General features: G+C 38.5%; 1 protein-coding gene across 6 annotated transcripts in view; it reads left to right on the forward strand.

Annotated features, from left to right (window-relative positions):
- GOLM1 (golgi membrane protein 1) overlaps window positions 1–16779 on the forward strand; it is a 34893-nt gene that overhangs the window by 9602 nt on the left and 8512 nt on the right. For all 6 annotated transcript variants that reach the window (XM_086868899.1, XM_086868900.1, XM_023943373.2 and 3 more), the window contains 3 exons: window positions 7362–7416; window positions 9091–9193; window positions 14827–14953. In XM_086868899.1, the coding sequence (XP_086725025.1) occupies window positions 7362–7416; window positions 9091–9193; window positions 14827–14953 (285 nt within the window). The remainder of the gene's footprint in view (window positions 1–7361; window positions 7417–9090; window positions 9194–14826; window positions 14954–16779) is intronic.

The following is a 16779-nucleotide window of genomic DNA, read 5'->3' on the forward strand; positions in this document are numbered from 1 at the left end:
GCCGTGTGGTAAGACAGTGGTATTGCAAGGGTAAATGACAAGGCAAAAGTTACAAAGCAGCTTAGAAGTACACTGAGTTAATTGTACTGTGGGGAGGTCACCAGTGGAGTTTTGGAATGCTGTGAAAGGCATAGAGAGCAAAGGTCACCAAAGCTGTGCAGCAATTTTTCTACAGGAATCCAGAGTGTGGTTTACAGGCTGGACAAGAGTCAGCAGAGGAGAGCTGTCACAGCCATCTCCAGGATTCCAAATAGTACAGAAAATGTTCGTGGCCGGGACAGACAAGACAGGGTTGTCCTGCATTCACTGATGTGCTTCAAATGCCATCATCAAGTCACTCTTCATGCAATAGGTGGTGAAGCCACAAATGTGTGGCATCCATAATACCCAGTTACAGTGGGTCTGTGTAGGTTAAAAAGCAGCTGGATGACTTGGACAAACACATAACCCACCACCAGTACCATGGTGTTTGTTCTGTTTCCAAGTATTCCTCAGACAGAAGAAGCTGCTGCCTGGAAAATACTGTGCTTTATGGCTGACTTGGGATCAATTTGGCAGTTCAGTGTTAAAGGTGAGATGCTGTGAAAGGTGGGTTTTGGGGCCACTCTAATAGCAATTCCTTCCTCCTAAGTGCTTTTCCCTCTATCACCCTAAAATACAGTTGTGGAATATTCTATAAAGCTTGCTTTGAAACCCCAGGAAGTGATACCCTAGAAAAGTGGTACATTGGACTAATTTCATGTCTTCTGCATTTTGTGACTGGAGAAGAGCATGTGTCTCTCTCAGGAGCATAAAGTGGTAGGGTGAGCATGTGTGTGCCTGTGCACCATTTTGCATCAAATTAAAACCTGGCTTTTCTTGTGACACACAAACAAATATCCTGCAGAGATGTTTGTTTTCCAGCTCTGATTTTGCAGTAGGGAGAGCTATTTTTCTGGAAAGCTGTGCATTTGTCAAAAGAAGACATAACCAAGTTGGCATGGGTTCATCCACTGTAGTTCAGGAATGCCTCTGATACAGTGGCAGGAAAGAGAGAAAAAGAGAACTTCGTTCTCCACACTAATGCCCTTCACTGGAAGAAGCTGTCTAGGATCAGAGGTTATTGTACAGAGGGATGTAGAATATAAGAAAAGACAGATTCTGAGTGCTTTTTTTATTGTGTGTGTATCTATATCCATGTATAAATGTGTTCATATCTTGTATACACACACATATCCTCGTTTTTTGGCTCCATGGATTGCAGTCAAATCTGTGATTCCTGGGATGCAAGTAATGAATTCACCCTTTCTAGAATGGGAAGCTAGCTCCTTGAACTGAATTTTATTTACTCTGTGAGGATTAGTAACTAGTATTTACCTAGTCAGGAAGAATTAATGCAAATCCAAATCCTGAGACTCTCAACTCATTTTACAAGCATTTTACAAACCCTATAAGTAACTAGAGGTCTTTGAGTTATGAGATTTTGCATAGTTCTTCTCACGTTATTCTTAAAGAAAAATAAATATTATTTCAGCAGTTGTGTAGGAATGATTGGTCCATCTCAAACCTCCCATTTTTTTCAGGAAGAAATTATGGTTCTTCTGGCTGTAGAAGAAACTTACATATGAGGCATACTTACACAATCTAGACTTCTAACCAAAAGCAACTCACAAGTAACACTGGAGATCCATCATAATTGCAGTTCATCTCTGCTCACTGTGTCTTATTACTCTGCTGATAAAATACAGAATAATTATAGTACTGATTTACTTTCATACCAAAACACCAGTAAGGTGTTTTTCAAGCTAAAGTCATCGTCACTAGCAGTGCAGTCATTACTTTGACTTAAATCTGCCTACTTTTGTAGTGGAACTGTCTCTGTGCTACTTGAAGGATGAGGGCATAGCAGGTAGGTAGTCTGAGCCTGTTAAACTGTGTGGGCTCACCATTCACTGGGGCAGTGTACTTCTGGAAGATTGCTTTTGTAATTATTTTCTTAGGTCTGAGTATGTACAAAACATACATAAGCTCACCAGTCTACTTTTAAAAACCTACTTGAATTTTTAAGGTTTAGTGTAGATTTAGGAAATGGCTTCTGGACATCCATACTGAAATAGAATGATGAGATGAAGTAATCTTACATGAAAACTTGATAACAGCAGTTCAGGTGTGCAAAAGAGCTGTTTCTAATCTGTAAGTAATTTTGTAAAGAACAGTATTCTCTGTGGTTGTTATTCAGGACTCATAGCTTCTGGGATGTACGTAGCCACAGAGGTCTCTTTGAACAGCATAACAGGAAAACAGCATGTTTAATATCTCTTAAGTGCTTGAATATGATTTTGCAGTTGGTAATTTTCTTTGGATTTACATAAATCTTCTCCAACCCAAATCTTGTTTTACTGAGAAGGGCCAAGATTTGCATGTTCTGTGTGAAGCATGTCACTGTCCTGTTGTTAAGTATCTTTTAATGCTGGCCACAGCTGCTCTCTGGTTCCCTCCCTCTGGGAAAATTTCAATTCCCAGCACGGCCTTCTCACACAAAGTACCTATTAGTATGCAGGGAGTCAACAGCTCTCAGAAGGAATCACCAGTAGTCTCCTATAGTGTAGGAGAGAGAAGAAAGGTATCTTTTCACTGAAAGATATATGTGTTTTGCTTTTTTTTTTTCCAATACAAACAGTGTTGTATCTTCTAGTTTTGGAAAAGCTTTGAGGTAAAAAAGCACTGCCTCATGTCCCATGTTGGCCATAGCACAATATTACTAAATTAGCAAGAGAAATCAATATGCTTCCTCAAACTGGTTCAGCAGAAATCGAGAAGATCTCCTCTGTTCAAAAGATATTTTCACATGGTGGGTAGAAAAGAAAAGGATGATTTGAGGCTAGCTGAACTAGAGAAAAGGAATTTAGAGTATAGGAGCAGTTTAAAGCAAATTACTGGAATGTTGCTACCTCTTCACAGCGAAATGAATGGACAAAAAGTCAGAAGGTATCATATTATTTGGTTTTGCTTAAATTGCCTAATATTGGAATTTTAGTTAAACATAACAGTAAAGTGAAAGTCCTGTAGTTTCACAGGACTTTTTTTTCTCTAGTCTACTTGCTGTTGCCCAGTACCTGTAAAAGTAATTTTGTATTTATGTGTGTCAAATACCACCCTCTTGTGCTGAAATTTTGAGAAACTAACTTTGCAATTTTGGTGGCTTTGAAGGCAGAACTGCATCCTGTCATGGTGTGCATGTCTGCTGTGACAAAACAGAATCTAGATTGCTTTTAGCAGAGGCTGTGAAACAAGGTTGAATCCCATATTTTTGGAAGAACCACTCTGTAGAAACAGGTTTTTCTGGGGGGGTTGGGATTTAGTGGATGTGTGGGTTATTTGTTCGTTTGGTTGGTTTTGTTGGGGGTTCTTTTGTTGAATGGGGGCGTGGTTTATTGAGGAAAAGTGCAATTTCGGAACAGAATTTGGTTTATTGAGAAATTTATTTAAATGAACAATATCTCCTCCAGTTTGAGCTTGAAATTTGTTCTAAGACTTACTTCAATTGATGTGCCTCCACTGAAGTATACATGAGTATGGAGCAAAATGATTACCTTAAAGAGAAATATTTCCTTAAAAATCTTATTTATGAACTTTTTCTCCACACACTAATATGTAGTTTAGCTGTTAGTCTCTCAGCCTGGAACCAAAAAGCCTTTTTGTGGCTAGTTGGCATGTTTTTAACACCAGCTGGCAACTAAATACCATGCAGCCACTTACTCCCAACATCTCCCTCTAGATTTTTGAAGAAAACTCTGTGTTAAGAACAGTTTGATAACTGAGAGGAGTAAAAACCAAGAGAAACAAGACATACACAATCCAATTGCTTATCACCTGATGAATGATGCCAAACTTGTCCTCCAGCAGATATCGATGCCTCCTGGCCAACTCTCCCACTTTACGTCCCAATGTTCTATGGTATGGAATGTCCCTTTGGCCAGTTTGGGACACTTGACAGAGCTTGCTCCTGTTTTCTTGTGCACCTGCTGGCTGGCAGAGCATGGGAAACGGGACAATAGTGTCTTAGTGTAAGCACCACTGAGCAGTAACTAAAACATCAGTGTTTTTCCAGCATTATTCTCATGCTAATGCCAGCATTGTGGTGGGGAGTCATGGGAGTGTGCAAGACAGAACTGCTCTTTTTCTTTGCTGGAAGGACTTAAATCAGTTTGAGTTAATAATGAAATAAGTGCCCTGCTTTTCCCTGATAAATTATAAATGGCTGTTTCTGCATGTATAAATCTTACCTTCCTGTCTTGCTTTATTTGCAGTTGGTTTTGTTCTTACTAGCAGAGTTACTGATCCTGTGGCTTGTCTTTGTCTCCTTTGTGCTATATTTGTGAATGTAAACCCCATTTTTTCTTAAGTTTTAGTGTTTATGCCTATCAAACTATTTATTTTCTTTCTTTGGTTGCAATATCTCATTATGCTTTTACATGCACCACATACAGTCAGTGTTAGAAAGTATGTATGTGCTTTCCACATGAACCACAAACAGTTCAGTGTGCTTGAGTTAGCTTGTTTCTTGATTGTAGGAAACGGTGGAGGAGTCATTGTAGTAATCCCTTCAAGGAATATGTGTATGGAGAATACTGTTTGGCATTATTCAGATGAAATGCAAATTTTGATCAGAATGAAGCACTTCACTTTGCACACACTTCAAAGTATGTGGTCAAAACAAAGACTTAAAATAATGTATCACAAAGCTGTCTCATGCATGTTTCTGCATATTTCTGTTTTATTATTTTTAAACAGTAATTTTAGCTTTTTGTTTCTTAAGTGGAATGTAGACATGTTCTGTGGTGAATAATAATCAAGTCCTTGGCAGCTTCATTAAAAAAATTGCTGTACAGCTGGAGCAATTTGTTTCCCACACTGCTCATGGAAGTGTGACTTTTGAGTTCTGGCATCTGAAACTCTTTTCCACAGCATTGTCTTCAATCAAAAGACTGGGTTTTTTTTCCTCTTTGATAGTCATAAGGACTTCTGTGCAAACATGTTTACAAATAGAATAAGGTGGTTCAATGTTACAGAGTTACTGTATTACAGAATATCAGATTCTCATATGGTGATGGGGTGTTTTTCCAGAAGCTGGATTTTTTTGCTCCTCGGGATAATACCTATTGTTTTGTGGGCTGAATGGAGTTTAAAGTGTGAGTTTATTTCTAGAACTGAGTATTGGCATGTGTCTGCTGAGTGCTTCCCAGTAGTTTTCATTCTTGACCTGCATAAAACCCCAGAAACAATGTTTGTTTAATTTATAGCCACAAGGTGAAAATTAGTTAACATTTGAATGATAGGAGGAAGAATGGAAGGTCTGATATTATTGACTTAGTCAGATTGGAAGCTGGTAATTGCAGTACTGTGCTGTAAATTATTAAACAGTATTTCCTTAAGTTAAACAGCTAACTAGAATTTAACAGATTTTTTCCTGGACTTTTGCCTGCACATTCAAGGGAGATAGGTGTGGCATTGCCAAAAGAAAGTTTTATATCCAATCCAGAAAGACCAAGGCAGACTTCTTCTTTTCCCTGTTTCCCTTCAAACAAAGAGACTTTTTTTTAACCTGGAAAGTATTTTTTTTCACTTCAGCTAATCACAGTTATTATTGTCCTAATGTACAAAACACATAACACTTGTATGTTTTTACTGGGGGGAACACTGGAGGGGTTGGGGGGGGCTCCTTAAAATGGAACTCCTAAATGCCAGGATCACTTATGTGACAGTAAAAGAACGAAAGCCAACAAAGCCCCACAAAAAAACTGTAAAAACATAAAATTACAAAATTGCTCTATCATACTGATTTTTCCAGTCCACTGACAGTCTCTGGTAATGGCCAATGCTGTATTATCTTGAAGGTGATCATCTTGTAATGACCTGACTACATTGCCCACACGTTAGCAAAACTTGGAATTTCCACTGAAGCATTAACTTCCTTTCCCCAGTAAACCAGTGAAAACAAATTGATTTTTTCTTTACCTGTCCTATAGTAGGAGGAGAGGTAAGGAGAGGGAGAGATATTAAACAATGCTACATATAAGTTGTCACTGTTTTTTGAGTTTCTTTTTGCTTTTTAATAGAAGAGCGTGATGTTTTTTTCTTGAGGTTTCACAGAACAGCAGTACATACAGAACAGTGTAGACATACTTAGCAAGAGCTGAATGACCACCTCAGTGAAGCAGGGCTCTTTAAAGGGTCATCCAAAAACAAATCTGCTCTGCTGGGTGGTAGCCCACTCAGATTTATTGAAAGCTGCACTTTCACCTAATCAACTGGCTCTTATTACTGTAGCCTCTGGGAGGAAAGGCACTGACAATGCTGTCAGTATTTCAGGATGACTTGAGCAAACAAGTGGATGCTGTCACTTTTTTTTGGGTGTGGACATACACACACACATCAATACTAGAGCAGAAACCTTGAGAAACAGGGAAATTGATTTTCTGGAACCCTTGAAGAGCCCTTCCCAGGACAAAGATAATAGAGGAACTGACAATGACAAATACCTTCCTAAGATTGGACTGGGTCGTTTCAGAAGAATCAGTGGATCTCTTTTGTATTCTTAAGAACTCTTCCTCATCAGACTTGATAAATGAATGAATATGAATCTGAGTTATCCTTACATCTAGCTCACAGGAATAATTTCACTTAGAAATAACTTGATTCAGTTTTCAGGTGTTTTGGGGTATGTGTGTATTTGAAATGGTAGAGGGAGCTTGATGAAAGAATAGACAAAACATGTTCCTGTGTTGACTACCTCTTCAGAATGAGAGGGAGAACAAAGTGAGGCAGTGGAAGAAGGCCACTCCAACATGAAAGCAGTTGAGAAGATAGGTAGAAAAGGGATACAATGCAAGGGCTTCACATTGCTTTCATGGAGTTGCTTTATGCTGAATGATTAATGCTTTCATAGCTCATCTTTGTGTACCTGAATGTATTGATTCCTGAGTGAGAGGGTAATTGATAGTGAGCTATAGTGAATGATACATTCTTCCTTCAAGAGATAAATACAGTAAATCTGACTGTGACTCCAGTCATGAGATTAAATTAGAATAGTCACAAGCAAGCTAAATATCTTTAAATTCCTTAAAGTTCTTCCACTTTTCATTTGTGCAGTGATATCTTCCCCCACCCCCCTTTACTTAAAAATCTGTGTTAAAATGAATGTTTGTTGTTTCCAATAGGAGATCTCTAAAGCAGCTAAAAGGTTTTGTTCAACTGTGACACTATCACAACTGTGACACACAAAAAGTAAATCTTGTTACAAGTGCTTTGATAGGCATTGTTTATAATGGTAATACAGGTCCTTTGCAATTAAAACACTGGTTTTGTTCTGCTTCTTTCAGGCAGTGCTGATGAATAACATAACAGTAAATGATCGATTGATTCAGAGTCTACGAGGTATGTTGTAGTACCCCTGCAAATCTCCCTCATGCTGATGTTTAAGCCCCCTGCTTTTAAGACTTGCATTCTTCTGTGATCTTTTGAGAATCCTGCCTTTCTTCAAGTCATGTGGGGTAGTACAGGAGCTGCCATGACTGAGATATTTCATCTGCATAGCTCCTGTTAAGTGTCAGACTAATCTGCCTGAAAAGGAGGATTTGTCCATGTAGTGCTTGATGTAGTACTCCTGACTCTTATGATATAATATGGAATAGAACTAAGTTAATATATTTTTTCTTCATTTTACCTGGCAACATATTCTTGCATTCTTCCATGAGGTGTGGGGTCATGCATTTTAGCATCAGAGGAATTCACAAGTCCTATATTTAATAAGAAAAGCCAATCTAATGATCTAATAACATTTCTATTCATGGTAGTTGTCTTGGTTTGCAAGACAGGTGTCTGCTAAGGAAGGCAGGAGGCTCCTTCAGAATGCAAAATGTAAACCCTCTCTCTCTGAATTATAATTTTGAAACTAAGGGGCTCTCAGGCAAAGATGTGAGAGAGGAATAACAGTTTTTTATTAGTATGTATAAATAAATTAAAAAAAAAACCCCTACGATTTAATAGGAAAATTAAAATAAACTGTAGTAGTACAAAAAACACTGACAGAATCAGAATACAACCTGGCACCCTGTTGGTCAGGGTATTGGTAGCAGTCAGATTAAATAGTGGCTGCAAACCTCCTGCAGTGACAGATGTGGTTCTATTGAAGCAATGATCCTGTGTAGTTTCCTCTGAAGGGTGGTGTAGATGGGTCTGGTCTTCTGGAAATTCAGTGGAAAAAGGCTGCTTGTGGTGTTCCAAGCCTCAGATTATATCCAGGTAGGAATGCTTGGCTCCTCCCCCTGGGTGGAGCATCTCCCAATGGGATGATGTAATTTTATCAGCCACACAGTGAGACTCACTGGCCCATTAACAGGAGATATCCCCCTGGAGGGAGGATGGGTTGTGGAAGAGATAAAGAACACTGCCCCAGCTGGTTTTAACAGATGGTAATGGAATTCATACTTCTGGTTACAACTTGCATTGCAACATAAGACAGTAGTGCTTCAGAATTGTTATTAGCAATGCATTCCTCTGGAGGTTATTGCGAATGAGTCCTATAAAGAAGTAAGTATGTTGTGGTATTTTCTTCTGGTGTCCTCTCACAAAAGTTTCTATCAAGAAGAAAACTCTAAATCACAGATGCTTCTGTTGCTAAGGAGTATGGCTATAAATTGCATATTATTCAGGGAAGCATTGCAAGCTTGTCTGTATATGACTGATAAATGTGAATGCTGTTTCATACTGTGTTCTGATTATGATTTCATAGACTTCAAGATTTTCCAGATTACACCTTAGCAGGGTTTGCAAATCAGTTTTGTGTATTCCTTAAGAGGAAAAGTAGGTAAAAATATGTATTATACTGTTTTGGTAATATATTATGCTGAAAAGTTATTCTTACCAGATCCCGTGCACTGTTGTTGAATAAATTCAACAATTATCTATGCATTTGTGTACAAAATACAGTTTGCGTGACAGATGAATTAATTTAGCATTCTTATTATAGATCTATTTCTTGATGTTTCTGTTGTAGAGTATGTACGTATATGTATATTTTAATGTGTTTTTTAATCCTGATTTGGCCAGAACACTTGAAGGAGTTACAGATGGAATATGGAAAGTTACAGCTTGATGTTTACTGGTTTCAGAAGAACCAGACTAACCTTCAGAAGAAGTTCTCATATGACCTGTAAGTATGCTCTTCAGGAAAGATGGCTTCCCAAATTATAGGTGACTTGGTTATAACCCAGAGTACTCTTGTGTTAGCTATAGCTCTGTTAATAAACTTAAGGAGAAGTAACATCTGACACATCATCTAAAACTGTTCACAGTTGATCTTGGAGAAGAGCATAAACTTTCCAGTGTTTTTCACCTCTGTGTCCAGACACTTCTTGATGTTCCTTCTCTTGCAGGAGGTTAAAGGTAGCAATATTATCACTTCAGAATTGTGGGGGAAAATTGAAACATGAACAGGCTAAACTGTGAAGAAGTTTGAATTAAGACAGGGGAATACCTGATGAGAAGCTGTACCTTATTGAGCTGACAGAGGTCTTGGGATTTTCTGGTACCATCAGACTCGTGTTCTGCTTTATATGGCATAACTAGTCATGGCTTTTTCTTGAGATTTCCCACTGAATTATAGAGCATGGATAACTGAAGAAAAGTACTTATCAGTATCCTTACACTAAATACACATTTCTGGTATTTCTAGGAATTTCTTCTAGGTTCTTTTTGCTCAATAATATTCTTGTTTCCTCTACCTGCCTTCACAACCTGTAGTATCTTCCCCTTGTGCATAGATATAAAAAAGCAGTAGAATTTGCTGTTTGAATATTGTCATAATGACACATCAAGAATGTAATTGTTGTAGCGATAGGTATTTTTTCAGCAGCCATTGTTTAGCCAGGTCTTGTAGGAATTATGACTAATAGTGGAACATGTCACTCAAAGAACTTGAATTCTACAGGCTACACTTGAAGTATTTTTTCTTTTTGTTTTTCCCCCAATCTTAGAATTAAGGATTAGTATTAGTGCTTCTGTGATACTTACTGATTGCCAATTGGTTGTGACCTTTTTTTTGGATTATTACTCATGCAATAAAGCTGACCTAGATGTATATATTAGTGGAGCTGTAATTTAAGACTTCTAACAGAAAAGTAGAAGGAAGTTGGAAACTTTAGTTTGTACCTGCCTTTCAGTAAGCCGTGTTGCTTGTGTGTCTGTTCAGGGGCCTTTTCCCCATCTGTGTTTGTTGTGTACCATGGTTGTTAATTGCTGTCTGTTTTCTGTTTAGTTTAATGGCAGACCTGAGACTCTGTTGACTATCAACCTCTGCTGATAGTTCTGTGCTGGTCAGTGAATCTATTTTCTAGTGTTTTCCTTTGAAGTCTTGAGACCAGCAGTAACAAATAGATCTGTATGGGGCATAAATATATCAGTCTGCTGGACATTCATGCTCCACATGAGAGGTATACCTGTGAAGCACTGGATTGATATACACATGCAGGGGAAGTGATACAAGGCAAATGTATTCAGTCAGGCTTAGGAAAACTTGGAAGTTTATCACCCATGTCTGGTGAAGTGTTTATAAGCATGGTTTTGTTGAGGAACCCTTGTGCTTGTGGTAGTGTATCATGAAGAATGCCTTTAAGTTTAACAGAAGAAGGTTGTATAGCATAGCTCCCAGGTCTGGGCTGGCTCAAGGTGAGGAGCTAAGCAAGATACAGTGGTAGAGATGGGTTTACTTTTATGAGGATAAGTGTAGAGGCAGGTGTGATAAATCAACCATGTGATAGCTGAACAGGAACTCAGCTAGCTGATCTGCTTCTGGTTGGTATTGAGGCAGGTGCACCATTTCCTGCAGCACCTATGGGAGTCCATGAAGGCAGTTATCTCAGCCAAGGAGCTATGGTGTCTTCACCAGCTTTGCTGCAAAATACTTAAATGTTCGTCTTCTATTTCTAGGCTTTTTTCCTAAGCGTACAAGTGAGGAAAATAAACTCTGGACTCAAATTTTCATAAAATAATTTATAGCTTCAGAACTGTGCATCATTCACACAGTTCTAGCAGGAACATGTATTTTTAAAACATTGCTTGTTGTTTACTGTTAGGTAGGTAGGATGTTAATATCTCTCTGTTGTAGTAATTTACACAACTATACATTGTGTTTAGGTAATTGCAGAAATGGATACTTGATGGTGCTTGGCTATGTACATTCCTCTTTGCTATACAATCACTTAATAATGTCATTTTAAATGCTTACAAAACAACCTTTTCCCAGTATGGCTGTGGGCTTAGAAAAATAAGAATTATTAGAAAGACTCCAAATGTTGTTGGTTTTTTTTCACTCTGTCCACATTAGGAATAAACCATTGTGTTACCTCTCTGTTCATCTTCCTTAACAAGGAGGGGCATTAGACCGATTTTGTGCTTCTTCCTTTTACATGGATTTGCATGGATAAAGGTTTTGCACCTTGGGTAGCAAGTACAACTAGTGCAAAAATAGAGAGACCATATTATTTGTATAATTGAAAATGTTATAAAAAGATGACAGGACTTAAATGTCTTTTTTAAACAGCACATGTTGTAAATCACTCTTTTGAAACGTTCAGTTACTACTCTGTAGAAGGCAGTTGTGCATATGGAATGGATAAGAACAAAATCTGTGAACTTTGCAGAAAAAAAAAAATTAAAAATCATTGTTTCTTTATGTACCCAAGTCTTGAAATTTCATCTAAGCATTTTTTGGAGCAAGCTTAGTGTTTTCCATGCAGAAGTCAGCAAGAGCTACCTGGCCTTATGGGTCTTGTATGCAAAAGGAATACACATTCCTCAGCAGTTGGCTTCACAGCATACCTCTGGTGTACACTGTGCCTAGTGCTGTCTGGTCATAGAGTTTCTTCAGCAAAGGCTCACTGTCACACTGACCCTTCTTTCCTGCAGTAGCCAGAGTGAAACAGAAGCCTTTTAAAATTGTTGTTGAATACATTGCAATATTCAAATGCATTTTTGTTCCCAAGAGTTTTGTTTGTTACATAACTGCATCTTTAGAAATATTGCTACATGTAAAAAGTCTGATAATTAGTGTGATTTTTGCAGACCTGACAAATGCAAGAGTGTAACTGCAGGAGTAACCTTTTTCATTAGGGTTGAAAGGAGATGGTAGATGCTCCTGGAGAGCAAAGGTACGCTGTTCCTCATGCTGAGGATAGGTAAATCCGGCAGCCCAGGAGGGCAGAGGCTACAGATCTGTTCCTGTGCGTGCAGAGCACATCTGTACATGGCCAGGTGTGCAGAACACAGAACATATGAAGCATGAGTGCACACAATACTGGTAGCCTCATCCCTCTCTCCTGAGAGTGTCTGAAAAACCTCCTGTAGGAGTGGTCTAGATGGGCTGTCCCTCCTTTGGGGTTTGTAGTTTGGGCTCTTCTCCACCTTTTGCCTCTGTGCTCCTTTAGGCTCATGGAGATGATCCTTGGATGGGCTGGTGGCTCCTTTGATGGGCCTGGGAGCAGCTGGGGTGGATATTATTTGGGCTCCCTTTTTTGTGTGCAGGCAAGATTTGTGTCACAGAATTAACTATGTAGAAAGGAGAAAACATGCGTGAATTTAAGAACATTAGTTTTGCACATTTGAAGTGTCAGGGTGATGGGATGAAGTGGAGAAACTAAGGCTGTCCATGTACTCTAGAAGTTGTTGTAAGCATGAGTATTCAAATCTCCTTTAAAAGAGGGGAATTCTGTTACAGATAATAAGCTTAAAATTGTGAGGGTTTGTCACAGATGTTAATGAACTTTATTTTCATGTGCAGTGTGGGATCAAAGTGCAACTTTTCACAAATGCTCTTTCTCTGACTTCAGGTTGTCTGTGTACTGCATCTATTTCAAACTTCCAAACTATTACACAATTAATATGTCCTTTTATTTCTTAGAAAATAGTGAATGTGAGCATAACTCAAGCCTATGCTCTTTTACTGTCTCTGATGTTCATGAGTTTGAAGGACGGCTTATTTTGGTGACTCTTGGTATTAGCATTGTCAAATCAGACTTTAGAATGCTGCCTGGTCTACAGGAAATTGTAATAAAGGTAATTAGTCAGCATATCTGTCTGCTACTCTTCTTTCTTTCTAGAAAGAACTACATTCTTTCTTGCTACATACTTACTTTCTAGAAATGAACTACAGAAGGGGTTTTTTTGCTTTTGGAAAGCAGGGCTGGAGAAGGATGAAAGTGCAGTAAAAATTAATCACTTGCTGTGGTAAAGTGCACGTAGCCCAAAAACTCCTTTGGATTGTGTAGTACCTTATTTGCAGCTTGAGACACTGCAACGTGCCTGTCTGAAGCAGCTGCTGTTGCATGGAGGGTATTAACACTCAGAATAACACTAGTCAGAGACAGAATCAGGAGAAATTCAACCCCCTTCTTAGTCTTAGTGACAGGAAGGAGAAACTTGCAGTATGTTGAGCATGCTGTTACACAAAGGTTGCTGGAAAAGATTTTGAATCGAGAAAGACGTGTTTGCAATGTCTGTAGCTGATTGTATATGTAAAAACTGGAAATTACCTTTGAGTGGAAAAAACAAGGGAGAGAGAGAGAAAGGAGAAAATGTTTAAAGATCCCATCAAACTTCTTTGCTGCTAGATCTGCATGGAAAAGAAAATGTAGTCCCCAGTCAAGAGGCTTCTCTTCCTGGGCAGGCTCTCCAGGACAGTTGGTACTGGCAGTAATAGTGATTTTTCACCACATTTCCCCCTAGTATGATGCACTTGCCATTGGGATCCACTCAAACAAACTGCTGCTCCTTTTCTTTATGGGGTGAAAGCATACTTGTGGTCATATGATGACTAGTTTCTAAGATTTCTGTGTGTGTCTTATGGGGTAATGCTTATCTTGGTTTGTTTTTCACTAGGTCCTGTTCTTCCTCTGGTATAAATCAAAAGCTATAAAATGACTTATGAAGAGACTGGGAGAGAAAGGATAATCTTACCCTGACTGCAGCCACTTGCCCTGGGAAACTGAGATTGACAGAACTCCTGGGCTTTGCACAGGATCCCCAGCACATCCAGAAAAAGGGAGAACACTGCCCTGGCAGCTTTAGGAAAAACACTGGGCAAACAGCAGACCAAAGCTAGGTGTTAGGGAGCTGTGAGGGAAAGACAGGCTGCACAGACACAGATAGACAACTGCTGTCACAAAGGTTAAGGTGCTAATGGAGCTGTGTAACTATAAAAAGTATGTAAGAGATACAGAGTGCTAGCATGTTTAGGATATATTCCTTTTAGAACTTACAGTAGCTACTAATGAAATCCATTTCTGTAACATATATTTTGTTACATCTTGCAGCACTGCACTCAGCTGAAATATTGAGGAAGTGTGTTTAGGTTGCTGACAGTATTTACATCTACTTTCTACTTCAGATGGTACTTTTCTGTTTCTTCTTTCTGGCTAAAATCAAGATATGAATTTCTGTAATCATACTAGAAACGCTTCAGTCAAAATTGATTTTAACTTAACTAGACTTGACTGGTTAGCAAAGACACAAATTAAAAAATCATATAGGTTGTTGAGCTGGTCAAATAAAAGTAGTTTATCTTCTTCCAGTAGAACTTGCCTGCACTATGAATTTGTCCTTGGGACTTAGGTCAATGCCTAATTTTTTCATTGTGACTTCTCAAATTTAAGCCCAGGTAGTAAAATGAAGGAAATAATAAATCATAAGGAAAAAATAGATACATGGGGGAAAAAAAATTAGAAATTTTTACAAAAGTACATTATAGAAGAGTCTAGATGAGAATTAATCATCTTGTTCATGTTTTTTTAGGTCACAGTGCATCAACCAGATGAAAGAATTAAAAGAACAATGTGAAGAGAGGATAGATGAGCTTACAAAAAAGAATGGTGATGCACCACAAATCAAAGAAAGCAAAGACTTCACAGAAGATAGCCAGGTATGGTTTGGATAATTTTTTGAAAATACTTTCTTTGTAATTCTTAAGTGTTTCTTCACCTTTCTGCCATCTCCTATTAGCATTATCCCATCTCATTAAACTTTTCACTACTTCAGTATTTGTTGAATGTTTCTGATCTGTGGGAAGTGGGGTGATTTCAAGGGCAGAGCAAGGAGATGTCCAGTAGGAGACTCCAAATCACTGTGTCTCTGAGATGGGCAGAATATGAGAGATGATGCTGGAAGTGATGTGGGGTCCAATAAGGAATATTTACAAGACTGAATTTTAGTTAACAATACCTTTTGACTTTTTGTTTAAGTACTTAGTTGCTTTGTGTGTTAAGGATGAGGATAAATTGTGAATCACTGCAGAGAAGCAACAAACCCTGAATATTGTTGTCCAAGGTTCACCAGCTATGAATTTTCACAGAAGTCCTTTATGTCACGATTTTGCTGTAGGAATAAAGGGATAAACAAATGTCTTACCTGTTTCCCATTGGATATTCTGAGCCAAAGAACCACAAATTCATTGCTGAACCTAATGAAGGCTCACTAGGGTAGGGCAGGCTTGGCAAATAGGTTGGCTGTGTGTCAGCTGGATTTTTCTCCTGGGGTGCAGAGGGTGGCAGAAAAGCCCAAGGAAAGGGAATTTCAGTTCATCCTGTTGTCTTGGCATGGGATTATTGATCCCGCTTCATTGATGCGGTATTTGGTCAGGGATAGAATTTGATTGGTTAAGCTTGGTATGGACAGCCCTGGAAAGACACAATCAAGTTTTTGGGTGAAAAGGCACACAGTTTATTTCTGTACCAAAATAGCTCTTTCTTGAGGGTTACTGAAGAAACAGAGGTTTCAGAAGTCAGAACTTTTTACATGTGGCTGCAGTGGGACCTTTTCTTCTGCCTGGGTGGCCTACTCTTATTACAAAGACAGCAAGGGTTTGGTGGAATATACCCTTTTATCTTTGGCTGGGAAAAAGCGAAGTTTAATGACTTCAGAAATGGAAAGGTTAAGGCAGTGAGGAATGAATCTTGGTTTTACAACCAGGTGACAAAGTGTGTGAGGAAAATAGCTGAAATGTCTGCCCAGAGATTCCCATGGGTAATGGTTTCAGTCTGCGTCTGTGTAAAACAGGGGAGACAGACCTACTGTAGTGTGTAACCTTTTATCCTGGGAACCTGCACTATGTGAGAGCTGCAACATGAAAGAAACATTAGAAACAGGCAGCACCATCCAGTGATGCTTAAAATAAAAGTTACAGCTCATGTCAATAGTTTTTATCAACAGTATCAAGTAAGTAGATAGAAAGTAAACAATAAATATATAATTGTAAATAAATAGAACCCTCATAATTTAGAGATGATACATTAGTTTGTCAAATGTATCTTGTTGAAGAAGTTTGATCTACGGAAGACTCTAATATAGAAGTGGTCAACTTAATTTTTAGTGTGGCTTTGCAACAGATTTTCATTACAATACTTCCACTAGATTCCTTTTATTTGTTTATTTGTTTGTATGTGTGTGTTCGTTGCATTTTTGGTTTTGTTTTTTACCATTTCCAGTTTGAAAGGTAAATCATCTTGGAAGGAACCTGAAGAATTTGATTGAAGCCCCTCTGCAGGATAATTTCAGTCTCCTGCATGAAGGTGCATAGTTGGAGGCAATTTTTACTCACAGCAGTTTATCTGTAAGGCAGGGCAGATAATCTCTTATCAGTTGTATATGTAAATGGGATGGTATCAGATGAATGAAATAATATAGCTACTGCCTAAATAATTTCTGTTCCCTGGTGTCTGTGGCAGTGCTTCTTTGGCCAAGCTGTAACTT

Source organism: Cyanistes caeruleus, chromosome Z (assembly GCF_971803275.1).
Source record: "Cyanistes caeruleus chromosome Z, bCyaCae1.hap1.1, whole genome shotgun sequence".
NCBI classification, from domain to species: Eukaryota; Metazoa; Chordata; class Aves; order Passeriformes; family Paridae; genus Cyanistes; species Cyanistes caeruleus.